The sequence below is a fragment of the Peromyscus maniculatus genome, chromosome 2 (genome assembly GCF_049852395.1).
Source record: "Peromyscus maniculatus bairdii isolate BWxNUB_F1_BW_parent chromosome 2, HU_Pman_BW_mat_3.1, whole genome shotgun sequence".
NCBI classification, from domain to species: Eukaryota; Metazoa; Chordata; class Mammalia; order Rodentia; family Cricetidae; genus Peromyscus; species Peromyscus maniculatus.
In genome coordinates, this window is record NC_134853.1 from 127176360 (window position 1) to 127192529 (window position 16170).

At 54.3% G+C, this 16170-nt stretch overlaps 1 protein-coding gene across 2 annotated transcripts in view; it reads right to left on the bottom strand.

Moving 5' to 3' along the window:
• Positions 1–572: 572 nt before the first annotated feature.
• The window catches only part of Tmem61 (transmembrane protein 61), a 47269-nt gene continuing 31671 nt past the window's right edge, over positions 573–16170 (bottom strand). The window contains exons 1-5 of one of the 2 annotated variants that reach the window (XM_006987199.4): positions 15281–15640; positions 12218–12266; positions 9430–10217; positions 5761–6110; positions 573–1015 (exon numbers count right to left, since the gene is read on the bottom strand). In XM_006987199.4, the coding sequence (XP_006987261.1) occupies positions 784–1015; positions 5761–6110; positions 9430–9444 (597 nt within the window). In that variant the 5' untranslated portion in view covers positions 9445–10217; positions 12218–12266; positions 15281–15640 and the 3' untranslated portion in view covers positions 573–783. Of the gene's footprint in view, positions 1016–5760; positions 6111–9429; positions 10218–12217; positions 12267–15280; positions 15641–16170 lie in introns of those variants that run through there. The other variant, XM_076564659.1, reaches the window with a different exon arrangement.

The window sequence follows — 16170 nt, forward strand, 5'->3', positions numbered from 1 at the left end:
TGGCACAGTGGAGCGGGCGGGATGCAGCTAGAGAGAGAGTTTGCTATGGGTGTCGCATCTGGAGACTCAGCGACAGTAGTGAGGGCCCTGGTAGAGGAGGCTTTACCTCTGCCAATTCTGAGACGTGCAGCGGTTTGAGGGTCTCTGGCCCAGGGCTGTGGTCCTGCTTTCAGTATACTGCTCAGTGCCCGCTGCTTGTCACCCCACGGGTCCTCCCGCTTGGCTCTCTGAGGCAGGGGCTGGCGCTACTATAAAATGCCAACTCCACCTCACAAATGGGAAACTGAGGCCAAGAGAAGAAGTCATTGCCGTGGTGGTACAGGGTGGGACCTAGGCTCACGGGAGCTTAGATTGGCGTCTGTGTTCTCTTGGCCCAAACAGGTTGTGTAGATTTGGAAGGCATCTGCTTCTGCCTCTGGCTCTGTGTGTTCACCGCACATTATCTCCCAGCTGTCAGCTGCTGGGTCCCAGCACACCAGTTTGGAGGTCCTATTTCGGTTGAGACCCTGATGATGGCCTCCCCAATACCTCGTAGGGAGAAGAACCATAGGAACCAGCCACGCATAGAACGATGAGATGTAATAAAGTGGGGTTTATTTAAAGCCAACTAACATCCAGATAGTCTCTTACACACAACAGGTACAAAAGCAGCATCCAGCAGCAGAGCTCTGTTGAGTGCCTGCGGTGAACCCAGCCCTGGAGGATGCCCTGAGCAAAGCTCGTGTGGCTTAGGGGCCAGTGTCAGGGCCTGCTGGAGACCAGTAACTCCCCTGCAGCCTGAGCTCAACCTGGGCTGGAGCTTGCAGCACGTGGACCAGAAACAGCCCCTGGAGCGAGGATGATGCTCTCGTAGCTGGGTGGGGGTGTGAGGGATGGCGACCCCAGCAGGGCATCCCCCTGGGCGTGGCACTGAAGGTCTTCTTCTTCGGGCTGCACGGGGGATTGCAGGGGACCCTCAGCCAGTGGACAGTACATGGCCTCCTCGTAAGTGGGAATGACAGCCTCCTTTGGAGGCCTATGGGAACAGGAAAGAAGCTGTTAGCAGGACCGGCCCCAAACTCTCCTGCATGGCCACAGGGAGGCAAAGGAGTCAGCATGGCCACGTCCACACAGCTCTCGTGATGTGACGCTTGCTGGAGCAGCCTGCCAACGTCAGCTCTGCCTCCTCTTCACAATACCTCTGCTCCCTTCCCACACTCTGGGTTGACACCACTCGCCACTTGGACACTTCCCGGGGACATTTTCTGAGCTGTTCCCACTTCCTGTTCCCCCCTGAGCTTCCACACTGCTCTGCTCTGTCACTGTGCTGACACTGTGTGGCTGTCTCTTGGGGCAGAGATTGACGACTGTCTAAACACTGAGAAGAGGTGCTTAGGGGTGTTTTGTTGAGACCGAGTGGTGGTCCAGGGACATAAAGACTCCCAGTTGGCTGAAATATCGTTTGTAAAGTTATACTTGTGATGCTCAGGGGAGAATGTGAGGCCTCAGTTTACCTGCCCATCTGGATGCTTGAGACTTGACATGGTAAGTTAACCAGGCAATTGCTTCTCCTTGCATGCCTCCAGGGAGAGAGAGCTCACTACTTACCAAGTCAATCTCTTCTTTCATTCTACATTGTAGCCCACCCCTGACTCTCCAGCCCACCCTTCGCACCTAGGCAACCGAATCACCTAACAGGTGTGTGTGATGTAAAGACTGGGTCCTCAGAGGCCCCTCTGATCTAGCTTCGCAGGCCAGATTCCAAGGACAAATGGCCTGCTTCCGAGCCCCTGAGGGCTACCTCCATGCTTAGTGCCTTTCCCTGTCCCAGGGCTCTGAGCTGGTTGCCACCCTCACAGCAGGCCACGAGGAGGCAGGCTCATCCTCCTGGTCATGGAGCAGCTGTGCAGGCCCTGGATTTGAACTTGGCTTAGATGGAAGAAGAGGGCTGGGGACCAGCCAGGAGACGTGCAGCTGAGAACCAACCAGTGCTCACCGTCCTCTCAGCTCCCACGGCAGGCTTTGCAAGGAGGGCAATGCGTCTGCCAAGCCTGGTGATACATGCCTGCCATCTCAGTATTGCAGAGGCAGAGGCAGAGGCAGAGGCAGAGGCAGAGGCAGAGGCAGAGGCAGCAGGGTTTGTGTTAGAAGCCAGCTTGGGCTACCTAGCAAGTTCAAGGCCAGCTAGGGCTGCCTAGTAAGACCCCATCTCAACGAATCAGAAAAGAAGAAAGGGGGTGGGGGTGGGGGTGCTGAGAAGCTATGTTCCTGGAGGCAACACACTGAACTCTATTGCTGTGGGGCCCGGGTTCTGTCCTTACATTCTTTGGGCCTCTTCTTCCTCATCTGTGGAATGGGGATAATAGTTGTCACCCACAGATGCAGAAGGGGAAAAGCAGGGAAAGGGTTAACAGCCCTCAGGGGAATGTGAGTAATGGGGCTCCAGAGCCCTCCTCTCCCTTCTTGTATACCGCCCAGCCTTGCCCTGCCCTCCCCAGACGATTTAAGCTGGTTCTGGGTCTGCTTGGAGCCAGGCCAGCAGGCGGCAACCGGCAGGACGTGTGCTCATGTACCATCGGCACTCAGCACAGAGCAGGAAGTTTGCTTAGAGGGCAGGTGTGCCACAGCCCTCAAGCCTGCTCCTGTCACCTCAGTAGCCTGTTGGCTCATCAGCCTTAACTGTCCAAGGTCATAGTTCAGAATACAAGAACGCCCAGAACTCGGCCTTTGCCAGGTCCCGTCCTAGTGTGTAGGAGGCGCCTAGTACATTCCGGACACAGAGCTCTGTGGTTGTGGGGGGTGGCCCCGCCAAGTGGTCTCATGCACAGAGACCAGGACAGCCTTGTGGGGGCAGGAAATGGGCTCCTTGCTGGCTCCTCTGGCTTTCTGTTGAGAGACCAAACCCAGCAGGGCAGGAGTGAGCCCTACCCATCTCACAGACGATTGAGTGACGTGGACAGCCCCCTCCAACGGCAGAGCTCACGCTCACCCCACACCTCTCCCAAGCCCTCCCTGTACGCAGCCAAGGCTCAAGCCCGTTAGAGACCGAGAACGCAATGAAGAAGAGCAGGAAAAGCTAAGGGGTGCCTGCTTCGTGGCATGCACACGCACCATGGTCATGTCACAGAAGCCCTGCAGCATCCTAGGGGAGAGAGAGGAATGATTGATGGTTGTCAATTCAGCAAGGTCTAGAATCACCCAGGAAACACACCTCGGGGCATGTCTGTGGGGCAGTTTCTCAACTACGCTACTTACGGTGGGAAGACCCACCCTAACTGTGCCGTGTGTCCTCAGCTGGACCGAGGTCCTGGACTGGACAGGAAGAACAAAGTGAACTGAGCACTAGCGTCCACCTCTCTGCCTGCTGACGAGGGACGCGACATGGCCAGCTGCCTCACGCCCCTGTCGCTGTGCCCTCCCACCACGATGGCGTATCCCCACCGACTGAGAGCCCAGATACACCCTTCCTCGAAATGTTTTCTGGTTTGGTTTTTCAGGCATCTCAGCCGCGAGCTGTGGTACAGAAGAAGGTCTGCCCTTCCTCCTGCCGCAACTGACAGATCAGGGGTGACTTGGGAAAATCTGAGGACGTTCGCAGACACAGGGCTTCTAACAGAAACGGCAGCGACAGAGTTGGCCTCCTTCAGAGCAGGCCTGGCGCTGTCCGCTGGGCTCACCGAAGGACCGCGGGGGGCCTCTGTTCAGAACTGACAGTTGCCAGCTTCTAGGGTAGGGTCTCTCCTGTCTCGTTCCTGAAGTGTTATCAATCCTCGGAACTGGACCCACCACGTGGTAGGTGCCCAGCGGTGTGAGATGGATGCCAGGGAGAGCAGGTGACTAAGGGGGGATTAAGTCCTGACAAGGAAGGAGGAATGCCCAAGCCAACAGACGAGAAGCCTGTTTCTAGCCACAACCAGGCTAGAAACACTCCACAACCAGGGAGTGAGGCGCCTCCCATGGGGACAGGATCAGACAAGCAGGCTGCCTCCATACCCAGTCACACCAGCGTCTGAATCTGGAACTTGGGTCTCAGAGCTGGAAGGGCCCCTTCCAGCTTCCTGGCAGCGGGGCTGGGGGTAGGGGGCTGGGAGTGGGAGTAGCTCACCTAACCCGCAGCTGTGGCCTGGGCCCTGTTGAGACAACACGGCTGTGTGTATAGACAACACCACCACCACCTCTGCTCAGGCCGAGCGGGGCGGGGCGGGGCGGGAGGACGGGCCTGGCCTGGCTGTCAGAGTCCAACTCATTTTATGAGCAGGTAGGTCACCCTCTCGGAGACAGGTTTCTCATCTGAGAAGTGCAAAGTTTGTCTGGGTAAGGTGCCCTTCCCTCTGATGGTCCAACTCTGCAGCCTAGGCTGACCTGGAACTCAGTGGCTGGATCTCAGCTCCCAAGCGCTGCCCTACAGGTGTGTCCCACCATGCCCCACTCGAGGCCTGCCTCTTGGGCTCAGTAGTACCTGTTGGATGTTGTATCTAGCCTCAAGGAGCCATGGGCGGATAGCAAGATACTCGAGAAGACACTGTCTACCTGACAGAAGGAAGGAAGGCATCCAGGCAGGTCCCTGGAGCCTAGGCTAGCCCCTACTGAACTGAGAGCAGTGCTTATGGAGACATGTTACGGAGGGCCACCAGCATTGCAGCCCTCAGGCTCGCACCCCTGTGAGTCGTGTGTCACAAGCCTCCCTCTTCCGAAAACAGCAACATTGGCTCCCACCGGCATGGAAGTTCCAGCAGGCAGAGGGCAGAAAACCCGTGTAGGCTCCAGGCCCACTGGATGCTTTGTTGAATAAACAAGTGCCCAAGGAGACGTGCATGACTGAGCTTTCTTACAGGGCAGAACCGGTCCCCAGACATAAGACACAAATGTACCCATACAACACACATACACAAACCTCAGCACATCTATGGGGATCGTAGTCTAAGAAAACGTGCTGAAAAGCTGGGCAGGGTGAAACATGCCTGTCATCCCAGCCCTTGAGACAGGAGGATCACATGTTTTAGGCCAGACTGGGCTACAGAGTAAGAATGTCTCAAAAAGGGAAGGAAATGAGAAAGAAAAAAAAAAAAATGTTCAAAAGTCTGGGGATAACGGCAATGAAAAAAAAAAACCAAAACCGGTTGAGAACTGTTTTGAGGCAGCCGTTGGCTTCTGCCTCACTCACCCCCCCACCCCACGCCCACCCCACCCCCCACCTACACCACCACTACTGTGTGCTGGGCACTGGGCTGAGCTGTGCCCACACATCACTCCCTCATGGTCCTCAGTGCCTCCTGAGGCAGGGAGCTATGGTGAACACCGGTTCCCAGTTCTGGGGGTCCCCAGTTCTGACACATAGCTCTGTATCCTTGGGCAAGTTATCTAAGGTCTCTGGGTCCGGGTTCTGCCTCCACAAATGGAGAAGTCCTGGCTACGTCACCTGGGACGTGGAAAAGTCACTCGGCATAGTGCCTGGCCCTGGCCAGTGCCCTCTTGTGCCTCGAGGACTCTTCCTATACTGGGCTCTTGACTCCTCTGATTCTCTGCTGAGCTTGGCTGCTGCCTCCTCCTGTAAGGCTTCCCAGGTTTCTCCACATCTCCACAGGACTCTGACTGCCCTCCTCATGTCTCTCACTACTCTGGTTTGTCATTTGCCTCTGTCGTGGGGCTTCCGTGTCCTCAGGAAGGGTACAGGCCGAGGCCAGGTCCAGTGGAGGAATCTCACGAGAATTTGCTGGGCAAATACTGGATTGTGTGACTGCAGTGGCTCACCCGTGGTCCCCCACACCCTGCCCCACTAACCTGCAGTACTTCTCAGAAGACTCCACAGCAAGGGGGTGCAGGCCCCTGGAGAGTTGGTACAGGTCCCCCCGGCTCGACCTCTTCGTGCTTTCCTGGATGGACCAAAGCAGGCCAGAGAACAGAAGCAGGCCACCCATGCTGCAACAGAGGAGGCTGACAGACTTGAGCCACACCACGGGGATCGTGGGCGATGGGTGCCCCACGCTGGGGTTCAGTGAGCCGGGCTGGACAGCTGCGTCGTCTTCGCTCCACCACGCAAAGCAGAGCGTCCCGATCACCAGGACCACGGTGCCGCCGACCGTCATGCAGTAGCGCGCCGTGGACGCCACTCGGCCCCTGATGCCGCATGTCTGCACAGGGAAGGAGAGGGAGTCTGAAGAAACGGGCCAGCAGGATGTTCCGAGACCTTAGAGACGTCTGCTGACTCGCGCTTCAGTTCCCTCGCCTGGGAAGCGAGGGCGATACCCGGGCACTGCCGGGCTGCTCTGATGGTCACCGACAGGCTGTTTCAGCTTCCTAGCACTGCACCTGGGATACAGCAGGAGCTTAATCATATACTAATACATGTATATTTTTTTGTTTGGGGGTTTTGTTTGTTTGTTTGTTTTTCGAGACAGGGCTTCTCCGTGTGGTTTTAGTGCCTGTCCTGGAGCTCGCTCATGCAGCCCAGGCTGGCCTCGAACTCACAGAGATCCACCTGCCTCTGCCTCCCGAGTGCTGGGATTAAAGGGGTGCGCCACCGCCGCCCGGCCTAATAAATGTATATTTATTAATATATGATTATAATATCATATATTATAATAGTATATAATAAATCATACACTAATAAATTCAATCTGGGCCTCTACATAAACCCCAGCACCCTTGGCCTGATGGGTAGATGGTTCTTATGCTGGCCAGTCTGTGAGTAGCAGGGAAAGGCCAGGGCTTGCGCTCTGCCTCTCACCCCCTAGCCACCATCTCATGGGGTCCAGTTCTTGTCTCCATTTGACAAAAGATGGAGGGTCATGGGGAGCGGGACAAGTGTGAACGACGGTGCTGGCGGTGTGAAGATGGATGTGGTGCCATCGAGCAGGATCTTCCCAGGACACCTACACAGGTGTCTTTTCCACAGTCACAGCACTGAAAGAGGCTGCCATCCCCACCCTAACAAGACAGCCCATGAACTGTGTCCTGACCCCTAGGTGAAATAATATAAACCCATTAAAAAGTCGGGTTCGGGGCTGGACAGACGGCTCCGTGGTTAAGAGCACCAGCTGCTCTTCCAAAGACCCTGGGTTCAGTCCCTAGCACCCACATGGCAGCGCAAGCTGTCTCTAACTGCAGTTCCAGGGGACCTATACCCTCTTCCGACCTCTGAGTGCTGCACGCACAAGGTGCACACATACACATGCAAGCAGAACATCCCTGCACATTTTAAAGAGTTTTGTTTCTTAAGTTGGGCTCAGCGTGAATGTTTGGCAGAAGGGGTGGGAAGGAACTCATGTGTCTTGCTCTCTGTGAGTTTTGAACTCACAGGAATCACTGGAAGAGGGAGCAAGCCTGGCCCCAGAGCCTACAGTCCAGAAGGGGCTGGCACTGGTCCCCAAAGCTCACTTCTAAGCCACTGCTCCTCCTGATCCCTCGGTGTGGTGACTTCCCATACCTCCCTGCAAAGCTCAGCTTGGCCCTTGTGTGGGGGAACTTCTGAAGACTCCTGTGCCTTCTGGGAGCACACCACTTACCTCTTACAGCTGTCCCCTTCTTGGCTTGTCCCCTAACTAAACTAGAGTTTTCTGAACCACCGAGTCACCAACTACATATAGCGATGCCATGGCCTGCAGTTCTTTGTTGGGATTAGCAGTTGGGAAAGTTCATCCTCCCTCCAATCAAGGCACCGAAAAAAGTCAGCCGAGGACATCCTGGGTCTGCGTGTTACAGCCCTGACAAGGGGACAGTCCCGTCCACCTCTAACGTTTTTGACGCCTATGACCAAGGCAGGTGGGTGAGTATTCCACAACTGAGGAGACCTAGACCAAACTGGGGAAGGTCCTCATCCAAAGCCGAGTACAGCGGGGATCCACATCTCTAAGGAGCGCACACCTGGACACAGACTTGAAGTCACCCAGGGTGCTTTCTGTGTTCCAGGAAAGCAAAAATGGATTATCATGCAGAGAATGAAGAAGCAAAATCAAGCCAGGATGACTCCTGCGCCTCAGAGACGAGCATGAGCCCCATTGAGCCGTTTTCTACCCAGTCCTTCCTTGGTCTACATACACATTGTCGGTGGCTAGCATGCCCAACCGGGCGCCATACCAAGCACTTTACACGTGTCCCCTTGCTTAACGCTCACCACAGTGATATCCCAGGGATGCTGGTCAGGGCTGGATTTAGATGCAGCTCTAACCTAACTCGGGTTCCCTTGTACGTGCACAGCTGGGTCTTTGTAGAAAGTTGTAGATGTCTGCAGTTGAGACCAGCCCATGAGTCTGTGTCTGCCAGGCTGCTCCCCCTGGCTTCAGGGAATGGCAGTTAGCATGCCCAGCCTCAGGCCGGTCCCGGCCATGGCTCTTAGGGTGTCCTGCCCCTGGACCCCTCCACTCTGAGAAGCCCCCGTCAGACACTTCACTACCCCTTACACTTCACTACCCCTTACATGGGTGTGCCTCCAGCCCCTCTACCTTCATAGGGGAGGAAGGGAGGGCTCTCTGTCATGGAGGGTGTGACTTCCAACCCCGGGGAGGGGGCAGACAGGAAGCTCTCCAGCCCCAGAGAAGTTCCACCCCATCCTGGCCCTCAGTCAGGGCCTGCCAGGCTGGTCCCACCTCCACTGCTCTGCCAGCCTCCCCTTGTCCCTAGCACTGCGCTAACTTGAGCCGTCTGGGACTTTCTCCCAGACCTGCTACTCCCTCTGACTGGGTCCCTACTTCACCCTTGTTCAAAAAGGAAACAGGCATCACCCTTCCCAGGGACTGTGCCCACCTCCCTCCAGCCAGGGGAGGCCTTTCCCAACCAGGAGGCTTTGTCCATCTCTCCCTCCTTGTGGTCAGTCTGTGAGCTCTGGGACCTTGACTGAGCAGGCTCCTGAGGCCCACACCTTGGCGTTCACACCCTGGTTCTCAGGGCTAAGGGGCCATGGAGTTGAGTCCAGCGAGCTGTACCTGAGGCGTGAGATCACAGAACTACACAGAGGGTGGCCCTGCTCAGACGCTACCAGGCTGTCCAGTGTCTCCTTGCCTAAATGCCCCCACCCCGTCTATAATGAGCACTCCACCACATCTGGGAAGGAATTGAACCAGGAAATCATCTGCACTCTCGCCCTGGCTGTCCACTACATGGGGGGTTCAGTTCAAATCAGTGAGAAGAAAGCCCTCTTCCTGCCAGAGGAGGAAGAAGGGATCTGAGCACCAGCATCCAGACAGACAGAGATGGGGAGAGACTGCAGTGTCCCAGCTGATGTCCTGTCCGCCGGCGGCGGGGGCACCATGAGAGCCCTGTAGGCCCTTGTTCCTGTAAAGAGCCCACCTACGCCCACGAACTGCGGAGAACCTGGCGCCCGCGGCACTGGGTAGCAGGCGGGAGGCAATGGGTCCGTTCTGCACGGTCCAGGTTGAAGCCAAGGGTCCAGGCCACGCCCTTAGCAAAAGCTGAGGTACCCCTGAGGGAGGGAGGCAGGATGTTGGCACCCACCTCGTGTGCAGCCATCGGGCTGGTCCAGGCGCCACAGGAGCGGTCCAGGGGAGAGGCCAGCGCATTAGAAGGCGTGGTGGTGATGGTGGTGGCGGCTGAGCTCTGCGGGCAGCGAGCATCTGAGGAGGCTCTGGTGGCTGTCCCCAGCTGCGCCCTTGGCACTTCGCAGGCTCCTTGAGGTCTCTGTTCTGGTCCCCAGGAGGGCTGAGGCCACTGGTCCTTCCCCGTTCCTGTCACCCCCACCCAGCTGCTGGGTCTCCAGCTGGGGATCCCGCTGGGAAGCCACCTACCCACTGCCTCCTAGTCCTCGCTCACCACCTCAAAGACTTGTGGCTGCTTCAGCGCTTCCTCTAGGTCCCAGGTGCCGGGCCAGTGTCCAACAGGCCCCGCCCAAACTTAAAGCGGCAGTGTAGTCTACCGCAGGCGAGAGAAGCAATTTCCCAGAGGGGCGGAAACCGCAGATGGAACTTGGGTCTGGAAACTCGTTTCCCAGAGACATCCAGGGGAGGGACCTGTGGGAGGCCTGAGCCAGGACCCCCTCACACCTGCTTCACAGGGAAGAGAAACTGAGGCCCAAAGAGGGAAAGCCACTTATCCAAGCATTTCCTGCATTCCATGTTGACAGGAACAGCTTTATCACGGGGGCCAGAGAGCAGCCTCCCCCGCTCTATCTTCCAAGACATTGTCAGTCCGCGGACCAGCTTGGAGTGTTCCTTCCTGGGGGCGCTGCCTTCTGAGAGAGGAGGCCAGGAGCTGTGGCACCGAGACTTTCCTGCAGCAGCATCCCCCTGCATCATGCACACGGAGGGTGCTAGGTCTTGTAGGCTAAGTGCCTGCTCTTTTTATAAACAGGTAGGTCAGGGACCCAGAAGAAGGGAGGGTTAGCTCCGTCTGTGTTCTGTCTCTGGGAGGACACATCTTTAAAGGGTGGCTGCAGGCCACAACAGGGGCAGTATGTGCAAAGCTGGGCCAAGTCATAGGGAACTTGTGTATGAAGAAAGAATCCGCTGAGAGCACCCGAGTTCTCTGAGCATCAATTTCTCCCTCTGGTGAGGTCCTTCGAGCCTTGTCTGTTACCTTCCTCACTGTGTGGGGTCTGCCTAAATGTCCCCACTTTACAGCAGGCCACATGCCTATATAAGGCTGAGAAGCTGAGTGGCCGAGCAGAGACAGGGACCTCTGACGTTGCTATACCCCATCAAGACTAAGGTCTGCCAGCAGCCCTTCAGTGCTGTGCTCAGGGGAGATGTGGGTGAGAGATAGGAAGCCGTGACACTTTGGGCAGTGCAGGCATCCACACAGGGTGTGTCCCCTCCCTGCCTGTGATCCCAGGTGAGTCACTGCAGAGTGAGGTTGAGGTCCAGCACGGGCCCTATTTGAACTTGAGTCTCTGGTTAGGAAATCAAGGTCAGAGCTGGAACGTTATGGTTCCTGTCTCCCGCCAATCACAGGCTAGAGGACTTTGGCCATGTCCTCTGTAACCCGGGGAGTCCCCTTCCCAGGGCAGCTTCTGGAGTTTAATGAGACCTTCCCCCCAGAAGCTAGTCTGTATATATAGTCTTGCATTACACAGTGGCTCTGTGCATTCCTCTCATGAGCCTATGGAGACCTCCCTAATGACAAGAAGGTACCATGAGGCTTAGGGTTCAGCCAGACACCTGTCCCAGGGACTCCAGGGGACTGGCACTGAGCACATTTGGAATACAAGGATCTGGGCCAAGTTTGACTCCGTCCTCTTCCTTCTTACCCCCTTCCAGAAGCTGGGATAGCTTTGGGCAGCTGTGATGCCAAGGCATGGTGCTGAATGCCACGGGCCTGAGTTCACCTGCGTATCCTCTTTGAACAAGTAGCCTCAGGCTTTCCTGACCCCAGGAGGTTGACTCAGAGACCACCGTTGGTCAGCAGCGTCTGCACCAAGCGGTCGGGGAAGGGCATTCATGCCTAGTCATTATCTGGTACCAGGCAAGGCCTTTCCTCCTGTTACCTCTGCTAATCATGGAGATTCTAGGAGAAGTGCTTGGCCCAGGGCTAGTGGGGGGAGAAGGTGCCCAAATCCATGTCCTTTGGGTCTCCCAGACTCTGCCTTCTCTTCAGTCAGAGCCTAAACTGCCGCCCTGCCTCTGTCTCTCTTCCCTGAGCTGCCTGTCCCTAACAATGCACCAGCTTTCGCACCGGCCTCCCAGTCAGTCCCTCACCTGCCTAGACTTTCAGTGGCTCCCCATCACCCCAAGAGCCACCCCAGCCATTAAGCATCCATGTCCTTGTGAACAAGACCCTGGCCACCTCCCAGCCTCACCTCCTCACTCCCCTACTCCATGTTGCTCCCAAGCCCCCTGTCACCATGTCCCGGGTACGGTCCCACACTTTGGCCACAAAGATGCAGCTCTAGCAGCTGGCCATTGAGCCCCAGGGATCCCCTCGTACCAACTCCCCAGCACTGGATTTACAAGCAAGCGCCGCCATGCTCAGCTTTTTACATGGGTGCTGCGGGGTAAACTCAGTCCCTCAGGCTTGCAAGCACTTTACCTATGAGCGATCCCCCCAGCACCTGTGTGTGTGTGTGTGTGTGTGTGTGTGTGTGTGTGTGTGTGTGTGTGTTCTTTGCTCACACGTTTGCCTCCCCGCCCACCGGCAGTATCTCAAAGGCAGACATGGATGTCTTGTGCCTTGCCCCTTATCCACCCCCACGCCATTTCAGAGTGACCACAACAGGCCTGTGAGACCTGCTATGAACAGTATGAGCTACGTGATGATGAATCCCCTCTGTCCCCGGCCAACAGCACAGTACCTCTTGAGGTCGTCCAGCAGTGTAGGGAGAGCCAGTCAGGTTCGTGTGTCTGCAAAGAACGGGATTCTAAGATCTGGCTTCAACTACGAAATGACTCAACCAGTCCCAGCCTGACGGGGCTTGCCCATTCCTGCCTTCCCAAGGGACATTGAACAGTTTACAGAAACATCTTTGGTTATTCCTGCTGTGGTGAATATGGGGTTGCTTCTAGTAGCAACCTGCAAAGTACAGGACAGCTTCTGTATTCAGGAGTGCCCACTGTCTGGTGGAGGAGAGTTCAGGTCTCAGTGAGGCTCTGGAGGGTCAAAGGTTCCAGTCCACATTCTGCTGAGAGATTCTGATCTCTCCGGAGGAGAGGGGTAGGCCTGTCAGCAATGTGGGGGGGGTGTGTGTGGAAATACCGCTCTAAGCAGCAGCCCAGAACACTGCCTTTCTCCTTAGGGACCTCCATTTAAGAAAATCCAGGCCGGGCGGTGGTGGTGGCGGCGGCAGCGGCGGCGGCGGCAGCGCACGCCTTTAATCCCAGCACTTGGCAGGCAGAGGCAGTGGGTCTCTGTGAGATCGAGACCAGCCTGGTCTACAAAGTGAGTTCCAGGAAAGGCGCAAAACTACACAGAGAAACCCTGTCTCGAAAAAGAAGGAAAATCCAGGATTCTTAGTTTCAACACAGAAAAGAATTTCAGGACCAGCTAATATGAAACTGGAATTTTTATTTTATTTTTTTAGGTGTCTTTAACATAGATATTAAGCACATGAGCTAGTAGAAAGAGAGATGTTCAGAGAAAGAATGAGATACCCACGTGTGGGCATAGCGTCTCCAGGTAGAGCCGCACCTGACTGTATGATGGCTGTATAAATGGCCCTGTGGCTTCCTAAGCTACCTTGCTCAGAGTGTCATTTATAACAGTTTAAAGGTTAAGCATTTTCTCTTACGAACAAAGTTGTAAAATGAATTTATGAGTGGCAAGTGTCCAGATTTGGAAATGAGATTGGAGTAATGAAAACCTCTCAAGGCTGTAGGTGACTTGGCTGTAAGTCAGCATACTTGGTTTACTGGGTTTGACACCTTTGATTGGGTTATCTTTGGGAAAGTACTACATTGCTTCCACGGGCAACGTGAGTTTTCTCGGTGATATCTGAAGCTCCCTGACTCCATCAGCAGGAAATGCGAACCAGATCCCAGGATGAAGGGCGTTTCTCTGTCCCAGGCTCTCCAATCCGTGTCAACATAACTCTTTTCTTACCTTTCTATCCTGCCTCAGGCCCTAGGCACAGTTGGCACAAGCCAGGGCTGTTCGTTAATTTTCAATATTATGGGGTTTTGGTTTTTTGGTTTTTTAAAATAATTTTTGTTTTTTGTTTTGTTTTGTTTTGTTTTTTGTTTTGTTTTGTTTTGTTTTTGAGACAGGGTTTCTCTGTGTAGCTTTGGAGCCTTTCCTGGAACTCACTCTGTAGCCCAGGCTGGCCTCGAACTCACAGAGATCCGCCTGGCTCTGCCTCACGAGTGCTGGGATTAACGGCGTGCGCCACCACAGCCCAGATATTACGGTTTTTACATTAGTTTTTCTTCAGAGAAAAGCCTGGGTTGGAGGGAGGGCAGAGGAGTGTGTCGAAAGCCATTGTCCTGCTTTGATTCGGGGGCTCACTAAAGGGCAGAGGCCCTTCAGCACAGCAGGGACCCACATTCAGAGTTCTGAAGTCCAGAGCTTTTCTGCCAGCCTCTGAGACATTCTCTACAGTCTCCCATATCTAGGGCTAGCAGTGAGGCTCCTAGAGGGTGGAGGAAGGTGACTGCAGACCAGATCTGACCAAAGACCAACCTGCCTCCTCCCTCTCTTCTCCTTCCTTCCTTCCTTCGCTTTTAGTGAGGTGCTAGGGATCAAACCCAGGGCTTCCTGCACGCCAGGCAAGCACTCTACTATGAAGCCACACGCCAGTCCCCAGTGCTGCTGCTGGTGGTAATATATTGCGAGAGCCAAAGTTACATTTTAAGTTTTCATTACTATGCCTGAGAGACCCATGAAACAAAAATGCCTCTGATCTGCAAGGCCCTTGCCCAAGGACAGACAGTTCCTGAAATGCTGGAGGCTACTGTTTATGGGAGATAACAAGCCATGTGTTTTTCACTCCCTAACAGTTTGTTTGACCCTTCTGTACCGGATGTGCTCGATCATATGTGGGTGGGAGGTTCACAGGCTGGAGGGAAGTCAGGATGTATGCTTGCCCCTGATTGGACCTGATGGGAAATGCAATGAATTAATGGATTTTCCTTCTTAAGCCACTGCAAACTGTGATTCTGGGCCATTTCCCTGGAACCTGGGTACAGATCTGGTCAGAGCTCATCCACCTGGCCAGCATTTAATTAAAGCTTATTTGAAATTTGGCTTTAAACTGTGGTAGTGGTCTTATTCTTGATCAGTGGGAATAACAATATGTTGAAAACAAAGAATGGATTTTACACTTTTTAAAAAGACTGTTGTGAGGTTAAACTAATACACTGTGATCCTGGGGAAATGCCTTACACACCAAGAATAAGCCATCTCTCCAGAGATAGCTGCTGTGTGAGTTTTCTATCGTACACAGCAGGTTATCACAAAGGAATCTGCCTTAAATAACATTTATTTTTACCAGCTCTTAGCATGTGGGTCAGATGCCCAGGTGGACTCTACAAGGTTCTCTCTGCTCAAGGGCTCCCAAGAACAAAGCCAGGCTTATTTGGAGGCTGAAAAGGGACCTGCAAGCTCTCTCAAGCTCTCAAGGTGCTGGCTGAGCTGAGGTCCTGTAACTGATTAACTACAGGCCTGCTTTTGTTTCTCTGTTCAGGGCTCTTCTGTACTCCCGATGGATGCTCTCAGGTCCTGCGTCTCAGCCATGGAAACTTCAAGTCCCTCAAATCCAACCTGACTAATGCATCCAGACTCCCCACTTGCCCTGGCTGCCTCTGGACAAGGAGAAGTATCTATGATTGGGATAGAGCACCCTCCTTCCAGCTCAACATCAGCCGCTTAGGAACCTTAATGACAGTTGCCAACCTCCTCTCGGTAAGTATCATCATATACTCACGGATCAGCACCGGAGAGCAGGGGTCAGGGGTCAGCCATCTCAGAATCCTGCCCTCCATGTGTACTGTGCCAAAGAACACTGAGAACGTGTGTGTAGACACACAAGACATAATAGGACCATGCCTTCTGCAGTGCCCGAGGCTGGATGAGGACTTCCAGGTGTCACATGGGCAGATGGTATATTCACAGGGAACCCGGAAACAAGCCAGATGGTGACAAGATCCTGCCTCTGAGTGTTTCTTGTTGGTGACAGTACAGGAGGTATCTCAGATGTTTATTGGACACCCAAAGAAGCAACCAGAGGTGGATCCCAGTACACATAAGATTTCAGCAGATCCTGGAGGTGAAAAGGGACCTCTGCTCAAAGTACAGCTCCAGTTAGTCACCAGAGGGCATGTAGTTTTAAGGTTTTGCATAAACCAGCTTGTTAAAGATTACCAACAGAATAAAAGTCAACATGCAGACTGTCTGCCAGATGCTAGACGTTGTTACCTTCATTATATTCTTAGATCGCAGGAGCCTTGGTCCTGCATGGAAGGAGTTCCTTCTACAGCTTTATTGAGGTGTGAGTCACACAGCATAAAACTCATCCACCTAAAGTGTATGCCACCACAATTAAATGGCATTTGATACATTCAGAGCTGTGCAGCCATCACTATAACCAATTGCCCCTAGAAAGAAATCCCATGTCACTCAGCATTGTGGCTGAGTTCCTCCATTCTCCAGAGCTACTACTCAGTCTTCTGCTTCTGCAGATTTCCCTGGTCCAGACATCTCCTATAAACTGTAACAGATAAGGCAGGGGGTCTTTATGTCCAGCTTCCTTCACGTATTATGTTTGCCAGGTCCATTCATGTTTCACCATGTATTAGGACATGGCTTGCTCTTACT